The 15,492-nt window shown below is 42.1% G+C and overlaps 1 protein-coding gene across 1 annotated transcript in view; it reads right to left on the bottom strand.

The window, feature by feature from the left end:
* slc12a2 (solute carrier family 12 member 2) overlaps positions 1-14,626 on the bottom strand; it is a 99,057-nt gene extending 84,431 nt beyond the window's left edge. Inside the window, exon 1 of the mRNA XM_042509081.1 lies at positions 13,649-14,626. Within this exon, the coding sequence (XP_042365015.1) occupies positions 13,649-14,233 (585 nt within the window). The 5' untranslated portion in view covers positions 14,234-14,626. The remainder of the gene's footprint in view (positions 1-13,648) is intronic.
* Between the last annotated feature and the right edge of the window lie 866 nt (positions 14,627-15,492).

The following is a 15,492-nucleotide window of genomic DNA, read 5'->3' as shown; positions in this document are numbered from 1 at the left end:
ACTCACTGTTTGTGATATTGTCATTTTTAAATGCTATGTGGAACTAACCACAAAATATGGGGCATATTCAATTTATCAGCCATCCCTAAATGAGAGTTGCTGCTTCTTTGGTCTGCTAGCATGGCTTGTTAGACTTTTGGTATTTGTTAATAAGATGTGAATAGCACCATCCATTGGTCTACTGTCTCCAAACATATTAGTTTACATGGCAGTGGCAGTAAACATGTTTTGAGCCAGGCTGATGCTGACGGATTCTCAGATACCTATTTGAGACTGACAGTCCCCTGCCCTCCCTGCATGACTCTATCAGTGACTGAGAGGAACGATCAAATGACAACTGGCTAAGACATCTCACCATTGTTAGGAAAAACCTCCCACCACTCAGTTCATTATTCTTTTACTGCAATGAAACTCTCCCAGAGTTGGATTCCTTGCCGCCCACTGAGGCCTGTTGATGGAACCAAAATGGCCTGGCCTGACACTGCAGAGATTTTTGTTTTGGAATTGTGTCGAGTTACTATTTGATCCTGGCATGAGTGTGAAAGAGGTGACGAGTGAGGCACCTGCAAACAGTGAGGAGCTTTGTTGTTCAGCAAGGTAACAGCATCTGTGAATGGACTCAGATGGAGAGGCCGTGTTGGGAACGCTGATCAGTTCTAGTTTATGGAGCAAGTGTTGGGCATTGGGAGCAGGGATGGGCTCATCATTGATATCAGTATTTATCTATTGTATACGATTTAGGCTGATAATCTGAAGTGGGGATTTGCTCTGAAATAACTGTAGGGATGTGAAGGCATCACTTTTTTAAGCTATGATCATTGTGACCAAAAGTATCGAGAATAAATCTGTTACAATGACATTGTATCCGAGCTTGCCAAAAAATCACTAATAGAGCTTATATGTAACGAAATGACTGATCACATGCCAAGGGTGTTATCAAACCTAACAAACACCAAACAGTGAGCCCATGATGCAATTTTGATGATATCAACAGAACCAGAAATGGGGCCGTTCACTAAAACAAAGTTCATTCAAAGGGTTACTTCATTCTTTGCAACTTCTTATAGTTTATAAATGTTCTGAGTGCTGAGGGTTAATAAAATAGAGTAATGGACCATGGAACAGACATACTGGACTATTATAAAACACTAGCTTCACGGGGTCCCCTATTGGGCAGAGACAGACCAGGTCATCCACTAATCGCAAGATCGGTGGTTTGATCCCTGGCTCCACCAGTCCGCTGTCCCGCACCAAGTTTCCGTCAATGTGATTGTGCATAAATGTTTACTATAACTGAGTAGTAGGTGGCACATTGTACGTTGCTTTGGTGTGTTCATACATGTTCAGGGTATGAACATGTAATAAGATATATGGTATATGGTGTTTAAGTAATTTTCAAGAGCAGGTCCATCAGTCCTCTGCACTATCAGTCTCACTGTCCTCTGCTGGCCAGGTGATGCTAGTGATGCGTCCTACAGCTGAAATGGAATCTTCACTCACAGCCAAGCTAAACCTGACACACCAAGAAGAATGGGATGCACCATCATGAGGTAGTGAGTCTTAACCTTTTCATTCATGCTCTGTGTTGCTTAGCAGTAGGTCAAGTAGCCATTATTAGCATTGCCACAGTAGCTAGAGCAAGATAGACCAGGAGCCTGGTCCTGCTGCGCTCACTCTGCCTGTTTGTCCAGTACCAGGGCATTTTCTTGTGGCCCTCTAAAAGCCCCCTATTACTGTATTCACAGTAATATTGTAATAGAAATTGTTCCGGTTTCCCCCCCAGGGCGCCCAGATGAGTAAGCCGTTTCATTTTGACAGCAAAACCCCTTAAGCATCGTTAACTATGTTAGCAGCACTAGCTGTGCTCACACTGCTAACGGTGGTAACAGTGACATGATAATGTTAACAGTTATAGTCAGCAATGCTACAGGGGGTTCTATGGCTCACAATGAAGCTGGTCACAATTAAGCTGCTTACTCACCAGGGCGAGCTTGAGGGCGACCAGAAGGTTTTAGGGCTGGCTCAGGCTGCCTGGACCAGCCCATAGTTAGGCTGACATAGGTTTAACCTGCCGGGGGACTTCCTCTGATACGCTGAGCTCCTTTCCTTCTCTCAATGCCGCCATCAGAAATCATGCATGTCTGTTAACTGCATTGCCATGTGCAAGCTTAGCTTAGCTCTGTGATAGCCATGTGGTACTCTCACTACCTGGGGCTCGCGATTACAGAGCCTGGGTCTGTTGAACTGCACTACGCTAATCCTGTTGCCTCTCGGGAGCATTCCTGCTCCCTTGTTTCCTAGTTTCCCTGGATCCTGGCCGTAACCTTGACTGTGCCTGACCGTGGTGATAGCTGTGCTGATGCCGCGACCCTGCCTTTGGTTGTGCTCGTGCTGTGGCTGTACTGATTCTGTGCCCCCCGCTCGCCTTGATCGTGGTCTCTTTCCTTTTTTGCCATGATTGTATTTAATTTGCTATTTACGACATCTATTGCTCGTCTGTCAGTCCTGGAAGAGGGATCCCTCACTATCCTCTACCGCTCTTCCTGAGGTTTCTTCCTCTTTTTTTTCCCCGTTACAGGGGTTCTTTTTGGGGAGTTTTTCCTTGGGGGATGTGAGGGTCTAAGGGCAGAGGGATGTCGTACACTGTAAAGCCCTCTGAGGCAAACCATGTTTTGTGATAATGGGCTATATAAATAAAACTGACTTGACTTGACTTGAGCATAATGTTTCTGCACCAACGCTGTTTGTCTGCACAGCATGCACAGCATTATTCATGGTAATGAGCCGCTTGCTAGCACACTAGCTCCTACCAGACCTGGGTGAGGCGCTCTGTCGTAAACTGAAGAGTAACACAATTAACCTATAGACCGACATGTGTAACTGGTGAAAAAAACTTTTGAATCTGCTGCTACGGTGCTGATACTGTGTGTAAAATACTGCCTGTTGCAGCTGAACATGAGAGTAGTGAGAGTTATAGAAAACAGAATATTTGTGGGCCTGGTGGCTAAATGATGAGCAGAAACTAGGGCTGGGGCGACGCGTCGAGGTAATGGATTACGTGAATACCTCAATTCACATAACGTGCTTCAACGCATTGCACTGTTTCACACAGCGCACATAATGAGAGCGTGAGCAGTGCCAAGCATATTGCGTTTTGTTTCTGCGCTAATATTATCAAGTTAGAGCGTGCACACTGCTCGCCCAAGCAGCACTTGTCAGGCGCGTCTGAGCTGCATGTCGGCTGCAGCACATCTAGAGAAACAGTGGCTCATATCTGTCACAGATATGAGGGAACTACAAAGATGTTTGTTTTACCTCAACTTTCTTGTTCCCTTTCAAAACAAAAGTTATCTGACTGTGTCTCTGTGGACAGAATGCCATCAGTTGCTGATACAATGCATTTCATTTTGAAGCATTTACAGGATGGGGTTGTCAGCTGTGCAGGAGCTTGTATAACTTCATAAATGAGTGGAATATGTGCTTATATTATTATAATACAGCATTCATATCAGCAGGCAGTGATATGCCTTAAGGCCCAGTTAAGGCTGGACTATTTTAATGTAGAAAGAATGTACTAGTTAATATTATTTCTGTTAGAGAAAAGTTAAAGTGTTATTCAAATTGCATTAATTTTACAGTAAGATTTTTTGTTGAACTGCTAGATTTGAGGTTTGTTACTGTAACAAAGAATAACTGTTTTGTTACTCCTCCTAAAAGTGACTTGTATTTTACATTGTTTTATTTATTTTTGCTAAATTGCTAAATGTAGATTGCAATGTTTTTGTTATTATTGTCATTTGATATATTGTTATTATAAAAATCTTGATAACCTCTAACTTGGCATCACATGTGCTTTGTAGAAGCATGGGTTTGATAAATGACTTTTGCGACTGGACATAAAGTGAGCCGATTGTGGGCACATCATGTGAGCACATGTGGACACACAAACACACGTGTGGCAGCTTGTAAACATGTATATAAGGGATGTCTGCCAATTTTCCATGATGCTAAATACGCGCTCACAGGAAGTTGATTTTAGCTCCGTCCTGGTGGAACAGTCTGCTTCAATGAGCAGAGAGAGCGGCTGTCACATCAAAGTGACCTCTACACATCTTTCACTTGTTTATCCAACTGTTTCCTTGTGAAAAGCAGCATGCACATGGGTGCTCTGCACACAAGTGGGATGTTAACTGATGTCTACAGACTAAAGCTCCTCAGGCCAGGGTAAAAAATTAAGAGCTAAGAGAGATTTTTTTTTTAGCAGGTAATTGAGGAAAACAGAAGATAGTAATGAGCCTAACTTGAACAAAGGACAGAATGCTCCTTAAACTGTCTTTCACTGCATTTCCATTATTTTTTACTTGGTTTCATTTGAACTGTTCTGATACAAGATTCAAGACTTTTTTTAGTGCCTTACGTTGAGGAACAAAAACTTTTTTTACAAAACATGTTTGTGTCCATTTAACAAAAACAACAACGAAACAAAGGCTCTCAAATGTTACATGCTGTCTATAAACAAACAGGGTACTTTACCTCAGTGAGATGTGGTTTGACATTGGTAAAATTATGATTTAATAAGGAACTCATCAAAGAAACAGTTAAGACCTCCCACTGATAGAAGTATTCACCTCCAAATCTATATCACCTTCCCACTTGGTCAAAAAACCTCCTATTCTCTCATTACAGGATCAGTTGTAAAAGCTCATAATAGCACCGGTAGCAATAGCAATGTGATTATGAAGGTCATCACAGCTGTGTTCAGGGAAAAGATTTCAGAGAAAGCAGAGGAGAGAATAGAGAGAGTCTGGAAGTTTGAATTAATCATGATGTCAAAGCCCCTTTTTAAAGCTAAAAAATAATTTAAACTTACGTGAAAAAAACCAACACAAACAGCAGCAGAATGTTTGCTTACAAGGATAAACCAGAAATTGGTTTTTCTGGGTTACAAGTGACTTTATGTAGGCTAAAAAAACAGGCTACATATGTTCTTAGTTTTTATTCATTTTTCAGCACTAGTCCATTAGGGACAGTAAGCTCTTGAGCGTGTATTTTTATTGGCCTCAGGCCAGCAGGCACCCATTGCTGTTAGGCCTAGCTCATCTAGTTTAGTCAATACAGCCACAGTGTTTGCAAACTGATGTACATCTGAAAGGAGGTGATCTGTTTTCACTGCGACAAACACACTGGCTGAACAGGACACAAGTCACTTTAAGCATTTCGGACACTGGGGCCTGCGCCAAACGGTGTGCAGTATTTTTCCAAATTTGCATGCTCTTACACAATGCGGCTGCATTCCTCGAGTCAACTAATCCTCTTTCATCAGCAAAGCTTTCCAGGTTCCAACAAAGCAGCAGCATTTCTTATCTGGACATAACTACCATTTTAATTATGATGTGCCTATGGGTCAAATGGTAGAAGACTCTCGAAAAATATTTTTAGCGCTTAGAAGATATGTTGTTCCTGTCTCTAGAATACTCTAGTCTCTCTAGGCACTGAGCCACACTCTTAACCACCAACAAGTTACAAGAACTACAAGGTGAAGAAATAAAAAAGGCACCAGCAAAAGGCATCAACATCTAGTTGATTTCATTAAGTCAAACATCCATCAGCCATAGATTGAGCCCATGGTCAGTAACTGATGTATTGGTCCTATTGCTAATAGGGATGGAGATCATTATTTTTATTGATATTAATATTTCTCACCAAACAACTGTATTACTCAATTTTCTCGCCAAAAACTTTTCTTTTTCTTGATGTTACATCTGAACACATCATGATGACATTTTATTCACCCTTGCCTAATAATCATTTTACTGAGTCGACCTTAAGCGCATCACAATGAAACCTTATGGAACCTCGTTTATTTAGCCAACTAGCTCTTATCCTGCCGATTTCAACTTGAATTTCAACATTGGATTAAAATTTGTAACTAACGGGATTTGCTACAAAGTTTGGGTTTGCATCCCACTGCTGCTGTGAGTCAATAATGATAAAGACTGTGCCGGCTCCGCCGAGGCAGCACCTGACAGTGTTTAGGTAGTTTTTTTCAACCCAAAGGTACTGCATTGAGGTTTAATTTGATGTGCAATTGATGTATGTGGGCCAGTGATTGGATTTAAATGATGTTATTCAACTCAAGATGTAATGCTACGTTATAGGATCCACCGGATCCGATTGCAGCATCAATAAGCTCAAACATTATTGATTTTCGGGTTTTGAAAAAAGTGGAACCAGGTCCTAGATAAAACCAGGTTTCGATCACCATCCCTATTTGCCAAACTGTAGCACAAAATGAACCAAAACACTCAGCTCCTGCTTTGGAGAACCATATACAAAACTCTGCTAATGTCCACTCACTATGTACATATCGGGGTCACAATTTTTAAAAACAAAGAAATCTCATCTACTATAGTGAGTACAATGTTAGCATAACCACTGGTAATGGCCAGAATTTTGGCAGAGACCAAAGTTGTGATAAATTGGTATTCTTCTTCATTCTTTCTAAAGCATAGCACAACTGTGATGTGCTTATTGTGCCAGTCTCTGAAGGACTTCTGAATGTTGCACATTTTCCTGGATATATTAACATTCAAGCTTTGCACTGGTATCTGCATGACTGCACCTGTACTTAAGGTAAGGGGAAGAACAAAGTCCCAGTTTAATAACTGTACATGTACGCTGGTACAAATAGTCTCAGGAAGTGGGTGGGGTTGTTGTGCTATTTCTGACATCAAGCTCCATGTGACGCACTTGGATGTGGGGATAAGACGGCCAGGTCCTTGGCAGACAAAAACTGTACACACTCACCAACACAGTGGTTTATGAGCTGCTGCCAAACAGCTTGTGTGCGTGTGTGTTACAACAGCTGTAAGGCCATCAGCCATGGCTGATGCTGAGACAAAAGGACTCTCTCTCCTGTCAAAGGCCACGGCAGAAGCCCGGGGCGTCCTTTGCTTCCTGTTTCTGCGTACAATATGTGCAGCAAACAATGTGACAGGGGACAGAGTACAACCAGGGGGAAGGGGGGGAGCTCATCCTGGTAAGTAAAGCAACACCGTTAACAGAGGTAACAGAGCTAACAGTATTAATATAGTCAACAATGCTAAAGGGATTTTTTCAGCTCAAAATTGAGCCTTTACAGCGACCTGAGGAGTGGGAACATTATTTCTTACTCACATCAACATTGGGTCGGGACAACATTAAACATTTTGTCTCTATAATTGAAACTTGAAAATATTTTTTATAGAAGTATGCTGCTGCAGCCAAACTCTCTTTCGGACGCTTTGATAAGTCTGTCTTTCTTTTTGGGATTGCTTTGCAGTGAGAGCAGTTGGCCCAACTTTAATTACTCTAAGAGTAAAGGGCATGCTACAACTGCCTTTACAGACACTATGGAGCTGCTACACTGGAGCAGCACTGAGGGTGCCATCAATATTTAAGCTCAACCCGTTTATGCTTGGCCGCTCCCAACTGAATAAATCTGCCCTGTCACTGTTCCCGTTCTGATTCGCCAATACTGACCTACAGCACACTGCTGCTGTTGTGGCTGCAGACTAATCAGGGGCCCAATCCAGCAGGACAGGAAGACACACCTGCCTGTCCCTGCTTGTAATGTCCTATCCCACCAAATACACCTATCCATCTATTTGTCAAGCTCACCATGTCTGGCCTCTCAGGTTGCGTGAAGAACCTGACATGTTCGGCAGGCATGGGAAAACAGCAGCAGCACTTGCTCTCTTTAACTGCCCTGAATGTCCAATGAATGACTCATTGATTGTTGTGAAAAGTCCATTGGCAACAGTCAGTTGCTACAGTGGAATTTCCATTCCACATTTCAGTCTGGGCATGCATTACAAAGAGGGAAAACTCTTCAATGTTAGAGAGGGTACTGTGGAAACATCAGGGTCAACATGACCTTCAAATAAGCACAAACCCCCCCAAATTTCAAAGTCCAGTAACTATTTCCCAGATATTGAGCCAAACAGTGCTGCCTCTATGAATGAGAGCCAATCTCCGCAGCTAATTAAATCCTGCCAGTTAATCAGCATATCTGCTAGCAGCAGTAATTTAGTAGTGATGAAACACACTCAACACCTGATACTGTACAACATACTTGCCATGAAGACTCAATATATTCACTCAGGATCACAATAGCAGCCCTCTTTTACAACCTTGAGAAAATGAGACCAGCTTGTCATCGCAAACTACTTGGAACAGCTCATCAGCTGCTTCAGAGAAAGGGAGATTGCTTTTTGCCATTTTTCATTTACTTTAAAACCAAATCATGTAATTCCAAAAACCAGCCCAAACCCCCAAACCTTCCTGAAGCCTGGAACTGATCAGGTTCAATCAGGTTAGGGGCATCCTGTTGCACAAATCTTTAGGCTTGAGTTGGGTTGTTATTTTCAAATTCAAAATTTTCTGCATCTATATGTGTTAGATTTGGCCATCCTAAGTTACTTCCATATTTGATTATACTCACAAAAAATGAATGTATAGGAATAGGTATAGAATAGGAATGTAAACAACAAAAAACATGCCCAAATTGACTACCATTTCTTGGACAACCAGGCTTCAATCAACCTATTAAACCATAAATTTTAAGTTAACATCAGAAAGCAAGAAACTGTTAACTGAGCCCTGCTTTTTGCATCCCATGTACAGTGTTGGATTAGAGATTTGACTTAATCATGGCCATGGAAATTACATTACAGTTTATACTAAGCTATGTAGGAAGCTGATGTTGTGCTTGACCTAGACGTGTCAAGATGTGTGTATCTGTTTTCCAGGAAGCAGTCTTTCTCCGTTATCTGGATAAAGTGACGCAGTGAGTACCAGAAAACATTTTCAGTTCTTGATAACTGAATAAACTTTATAACAAGAACCACTTACGCACTAGTGTTGCATGTGCTTTCCTCTTAATACAGCAACAACATGCATAATCCATTGGAGGTTGAATCACATCCTGTATATATTAATAGGCTAAGTGGTCAAATTGCATTGCATGTATGGCACTACTTAAACCAACCCAATAATGGCTGATATTTGAGAGTCATTTTGCCACAACACAAGTGCTTGGTGACAAAACAACATGGAGCCCACAGTTATTGTATCATGGTTTAAAATCACTATATTGACTAATACAGTTATGAAATCTCAGCGAATGCAACTGTATAACAGTATACTCCATATCAAAACAGATTTTTAGTATTCTAAATAAAACTATAACAAAATGCTGATGCAGTTAATAAAAAACGGGGGTAAAATATGAATAAAAATTGGGCCTTCAACTTATTCCATTTAAATGCAATATCTGCAAATATATACAGTGACTCTGATGGATCTGTAATTATGTCAATAATACAGTGACAGAATGCAACATATGAAATTTAAGCTGATGTTTCAGTCGGGCTCAAAATAAAGTTACTTTTACTGTGCTGTAGTGACCTGACTCCCCACTGTGCAAGTATTTTTACACTATAAGGACCGAAGACGGTGTGGAAATTCTTTTTGCACTTGGCTCCTTGGCTGATTTTTGGTTTAATACTAACATAATGCTGTATTTCACATTACACTGTGATAACTAGCATATCATTTATTTTGCAGCCACATTTTGAAGAGATGTAGCCTCTGTGCTGCTGTTTCTGTCCTAACCATTTTATCTGACTCTGAAATGTTAACATGGCATTCCACATGATGGCCTTCTCTTGAACAGCCTGATATTTCAGCTCATGCATTTGATAAACCTTACAGCAAGGTCAGTGGAATCACCGCCACTTTCCTGAGAACTATATACGCTGCTCATGATGTACTTACAAAAATCCATTCTTGCGTTGACATGAAGCCTGGACAAAAGGCTCATCATGGCTTTTCTACATCACCTCAACATTCTGTCAATAGTGAATGAAAATAGACTCATACTGCTTTTCTCATCTTCTGATTACTCAGTTCAGCCATTTACACAAACGTGTGTATGAATGTCACAAACATTCACACACACTGGTGGCTGAGGCGACCGTACAAGGTGCCACCTACTGCTCTGTTGACCATTCACATGGACTAACACACCAATGGCACAGCCATACTTCAACGTGGTGACTGGTGGAGCCAGGGATCAAACTGCCAAGCTTCCAGTTATTGGACAACACGCTTTACCTCCTGAGCCACAGCTGCTCTGGGAACAAGCGCTTACCTCTGGACAGAAAACAGCACCAATGACATGTTGATAATAAATTGTCTTATAGATTTTATTACTTCCTATGTTAAGTCAAATCCCCAAAACTTGTACAAAGCAGGGTCAAATACCAGATAGAGACATTTGTCACCTTTGCAAAAATAAAATGAGACACAACACACACAGTCACGAGTGCTGTCGTGGTCTTTACTTCACTTTTGCAAGAGGCCGTTAGCACTTTAATGCAACTTTTCAACTGACAACTAATGGAGCACCGTTCCATTTTTATGACCACTTAACCTGACTTCTCGTCCAATATTTTATTCATATGTTATAATTATCTAACTAATAATGGCATGAAGATGTGCCATCAGGAAGTTACTCAACAGCAGCAGCTTTTGCAATGCATGTCATTCTGCAGTTAGACAAGGGATATTACCCCAGGATTTTAAATGGAAGTTTACACTGACATGTTGACAAGTGTAAAGGGAAGAAAACACTCATAAAATTATCCAAATTGAGCATAATTTGATTTATAAGGTTAAACATTATTTCAAAAATGTTCATTTTGTGTATATTATGAGACCTATATGAAATCATTAATCACATTTTTCAATCACCAAAAGGCATCTTATTTGCCGCTCAGCAAATCAATATGCTGGGCACAGCTTTACAATTAAATGAAATTTTACCTATTTTAAATAGTCAAATTTAAGATAAATATGTGGTGATTGGACAAAATTGTGAGGTCATGCAGAATTCACTGGGATTGGCTGAAATTGCATTAAAGTGCAATATCACAACATCCTGAAAAGACTCATAAATATGACAAATAAAAATGCAAAATCTTCTGAAGTTTCAAAGAGCCAGTCTTTACTGCATAGTTCTAATGCTAAGGCAAACTCATCATAGAGCCACCATGACCAATCCTCCATTCCATCTCTTCATATATGAAGTACAACCATACAATGAGGGGCAGGCGTTGTGGTGTTAAAACAGTACTTTTCCATGCTTCCATGCCAAACTTTCAGAAATAATAACACGTTCTCACAAAAACTACAAAAAAGCCCAAATTATGAAATGTTAAATGTTGTTTAAACACAAGATGGTGTACCAGGACTTCACCTAAATACAATACACTCTAAAATTGTCAAAGTTTTTTATATAAGATCAGGAACCATCTGATTAAAGAAGGAGTTAACAAGATTATGATTATGACCATTTTTTATCAGTTTTAATGATAAACGATCAGTTGCACACAAACCAACACTGCTTTTGAATAGAACACAATTTTTGAATCACAGAAGCTGCAATTTCAATGCTATACATACACACACATTGCCCTATGCTCCATGTGAGAAAAGAGGGGAAGGGAGAGGGACTGGAAGAGAGACAGAGAGAGAGGAAGTGAGAGGGACAGAGAGTGAGATCAAAGATTTTTACCATTTTATAACTAAATACTGGTATTATTCAAAGGAATTCATGCCTACGTGATAGAGTAGTGTAGTTTTTGCCTGCATCCAACGCTATGCTGCTTAAACTACAAAATGATTCATTGCTCTCTGAAAACTTCTGAAACAGAGATCAGCGTTCTTTCATCGTAACTCAATTCATTAACAGCCACTGAAAAGTGTACAGTCCAGCAGCTCCGTCCACAATGCCCCTCTGATCCATGCTGTTATCCAGATTGTTTTTATCATCCATGATAATCATCAGTTTGAGCTGCATCAAAGATCCGTATTTCTAATTTAGAAAAAGCTCTTGGGGATATAAAGTTTAAAAAAAGGGCAGTGCAGCTTACGTGCTGCATTTCATGAATGTCTTCTGTTCATATCTGAGATGTTTACAGTTCAGGCTTTGGAATAGAGTGAGTAGGCAGTGCAAATTCAGAAGGGCTATGATGCATTAGCCAGGCTGCTGCTGCCAACTGTCACTTTGAAGTTTTATCAAAATGTAACCTTGACAATTCCAGGCGACTCAGGGTCAGACAAACACACTCCACTTCACTGCACTGACTCCAGCAGGACTTCAGTCACTTGCATGATGGCACATAATTGAAGCTCATGAATGCAAAACTGTCTAAAATTAGGGATGCATGATAACATCAGCACTTCATCTGTATCCGCAGATATTGGCTACAGAATTAAATATTGCTATCGGAAACATGTACATGTATATAACCATACATCTTATCAATTCCCTTACTTTTGACCACTTTAAAACAACTCTTTGTTTGAGGCTTTTTGGAGGAAGAAGAGTCATAATTAGCCACTCGCACGAAATGGCGAAAAGTATGCTGACGCCCAGGCCAGTTTAGCATATACATTACTTTTATCCAGGAGTGTTGTAACTTAGCACCCTTGTTCCACTGAAGAGAAAACTTAAAGCTCAGCATACAATAATATTTTTGACAGCAGTGTTTTGAGCTTTGTGGCAACAGTTCATGTTTTACAATAACACCCCCCTGCACAAAGCCAGCTCTACGGAGAAACACTTTGACCTGCACGGAGCTCTGACCTTAACCACATCCAACACCTTCGGATCAGCCAGACTGCAAACTGTGAGCCAGACCCACTTGGAGCTGCAACTGACTAATGTGGCTAAATGAATTTTTTTCCTAGCTTTTTAAACATAATTTTCTTCTAGGTTCTTGCAAGTTATGGGATATTTCTTACAAAGTTGCTCTTTGCTTCTTTTCCCATGTTTTTAAAAGAAATCACACCAATTCGCTCAGGGTTCTACGGTTCAATTACTTGTGAAAGGCGTCTGAAAGCAGCACAAGAAAGGTGATGTTGCTCTAAGTTTCACAAGGGTTAACTAACACCCCTGTGGCTGGCATCACTTGTCAAACTATAATTTATAAGAGTGGCCTAATGTTCAGGTATCTCTATACTGCTGGCCATACAGTGTACCGAAGTGAGCGATTTATGTGCAACATTTCAAGAAAGAAAAAACATCGAACAGAAGCTGAAGCTTTCACTCCCAGGGTAGCTACTATTCATAGGACAATCAACTGAGCGATTCCAGACGGCTCCAGCTGATGTGTTTCTTCCAAAAAAGTTTTTGCTGTTAAAGTCAACAGAACAACAGAGCAACATAAAACCAGCAGATGCACACCTAAACCGCCCCTCTGACAGACAGCTTCTGCCTGCCGGGCTCTGTGGCCTAGAGGATGCGGTCAAGGCGGAGTGCCTGTTGTTTGTGTGTGTACATGTGCACACACTGTTAGTACCCATGCGCAACACATGAGCTGGTGAAATCATCCGCCCTGTAGTATTTAGGGATGAATTGAAGGTGTGAGAACTTGGTTTGATCGTCCACTGAAAGTCAGGGTGTGCATTGCTTGTTATTACCAAGGTTTATTAACGTTATAGGCCGTTATTAACCGTTATAATCCCGTTAACTAAACGATAAAGCCACCGCGGGGTCATGCCTTTGTCAAACATGTGCTGTCTGCTATGTGTGGTGGCTTACCTTGTCTAGCTCGTCGTGCAGCTCCGACAGGGTGGGTCGGGTGAGTTTCTCCCCCAGCGGCGCCGCGGTCTGCCGATAAAAATCGATGTTGGGCACGGCATCGATGGTGTTGTGGCCAAAAGTCCTCAGATAATAGGTGTTGGTGTGTGTGTCATAGTGATAATGATGCTGGCCCCCTGTAGATGAGTGCAAGCTGGTCTCGCTCATCACCGTGTCCCCGTTCTGCAACCCATCAGCCGGCGCTGCCTCTGGAGAGGCCGCGCTCCCCGATCCGCTCGGATCCGCGAAGTTCACCACCCGAAACCGGCCTTTGGCTTCCTCTCCGCCGGCACCAGGCTCAGCAGCCGGAGCCTCCGAAGGACCGCTGGGAGTGGCCTTATCGCTGGATGGGACAGTGGTGGAGGCGTCCGAACTTGGGGATTTATCTTCGGTGGCGGCCGCTGCCTCAGCCACAAGGTCCACCTGGAAGCGGCTCTGGCTGGGCGTCGGACCGGGCGGCCTCAGCCCCGCATCCGGGGCGAGAAAGTCATATTCTGTCGCGGCGCTGTCTGCCGGAGCGGAGGCTGTAGAGGACGGCGCTGACATGGCACAAAAACAACGATGAACGAGAAAACACGGTAGAAAAATTAAGTTTTAACCCACAGACTCGGTGGGGGAAGTGAAGAATCCCCGGAAGAAACACACGGCTGTATTCGTATTTCCAGCAGGAACACGCTGCTTGCCGCTCGGCTCGGAGGCGCACAGCAGACGTTGAGCGGCAGTAGTGACGGATAGCTCGTTAGCTGCTTCGGAACATGAGGCTACAAACTTGAACCGTTCAACCTCTCTCCTCCTTCCTCTTCGGCGACAGTGAATCCGAAATAGCCTCGGTTACTCTGACTCGCTCGGCCACCGGACCAAACTCCGCCCGCCTGCGTGCTGCGTGCTGTTCGGGGCAGGATGCTGTTGTCGACCTCGTCGCAGCTTCTCCTATAATCCCGGACCTGCCCTCGCTGATATTATACACACTGCAGTCGGCATCACTGAAGGGTGGGCTTCAACGGGAGGAAGACTCGCGAGATGTCATCGATGGGACCTATTTTTTTCATTGCGACCGAAATGTCGCGAGAAGACATCATATTACCCAAACAGTAGGCGTGACGTTATTGGTGTTCATGTGGAGGGAAGAGATGGGGGCGAGGAGGGGAGAGGGCGAAACTGCACCAATATGCCTGCCGATACGTTGTGTGTGTGTGTGTGTGTGTGTGTGCGCGCGCGCGTGAGCTGTTTTTAGCTGACACACTGTGGGGTCTAACAGTCAATAACATGGTGTTTTTCACTAAAAGAATGTAGTTTTGGGTTGGATCAACACTTCCCTTGTAGTAGGGTATTGTAGCCAAAGCAGCCCAAGACTTTTTGATTTGATTTTTCTCTCACACCTGTGGCCCAGGCCTGGGCACATATGTTCACCCCTAAAACAGAATATACTTAAACATATCTCTTAGTAACAGTGGAGCACATATGCTCACACAGCTTTCTCAGTGGGCAAACCTTTGTAAAAACTTAAAGACAGCTGTTCTTTTACAGTAACTACCATATTGTTTCATGGAATTAGAGATGCAAAAAAAGGGGATTACAAAACAAAGCAGCATAAAAGCCTGTTTAACAAAATGCGACTGGAATTACAACATTATTCAATATATTTTTAACCTTAAATAAGTTAACAGTTTAGAAATTATCTAAATGTGCAAAGCACCACTCAGTCATTAGACGTATTGAATCAATGACAAAAAGAAAAGAAATTACTTGATCAGGCTCTTTTGAGTCAAGAAAAAAGAGTATAACAGATCTTTGCAGAAAGCATA

This window comes from Plectropomus leopardus, chromosome 20 (assembly GCF_008729295.1).
Source record: "Plectropomus leopardus isolate mb chromosome 20, YSFRI_Pleo_2.0, whole genome shotgun sequence".
In the NCBI taxonomy this organism is placed as follows: domain Eukaryota; kingdom Metazoa; phylum Chordata; class Actinopteri; order Perciformes; family Serranidae; genus Plectropomus; species Plectropomus leopardus.
This window is presented reverse-complemented; position numbering and strand designations above follow the sequence as displayed.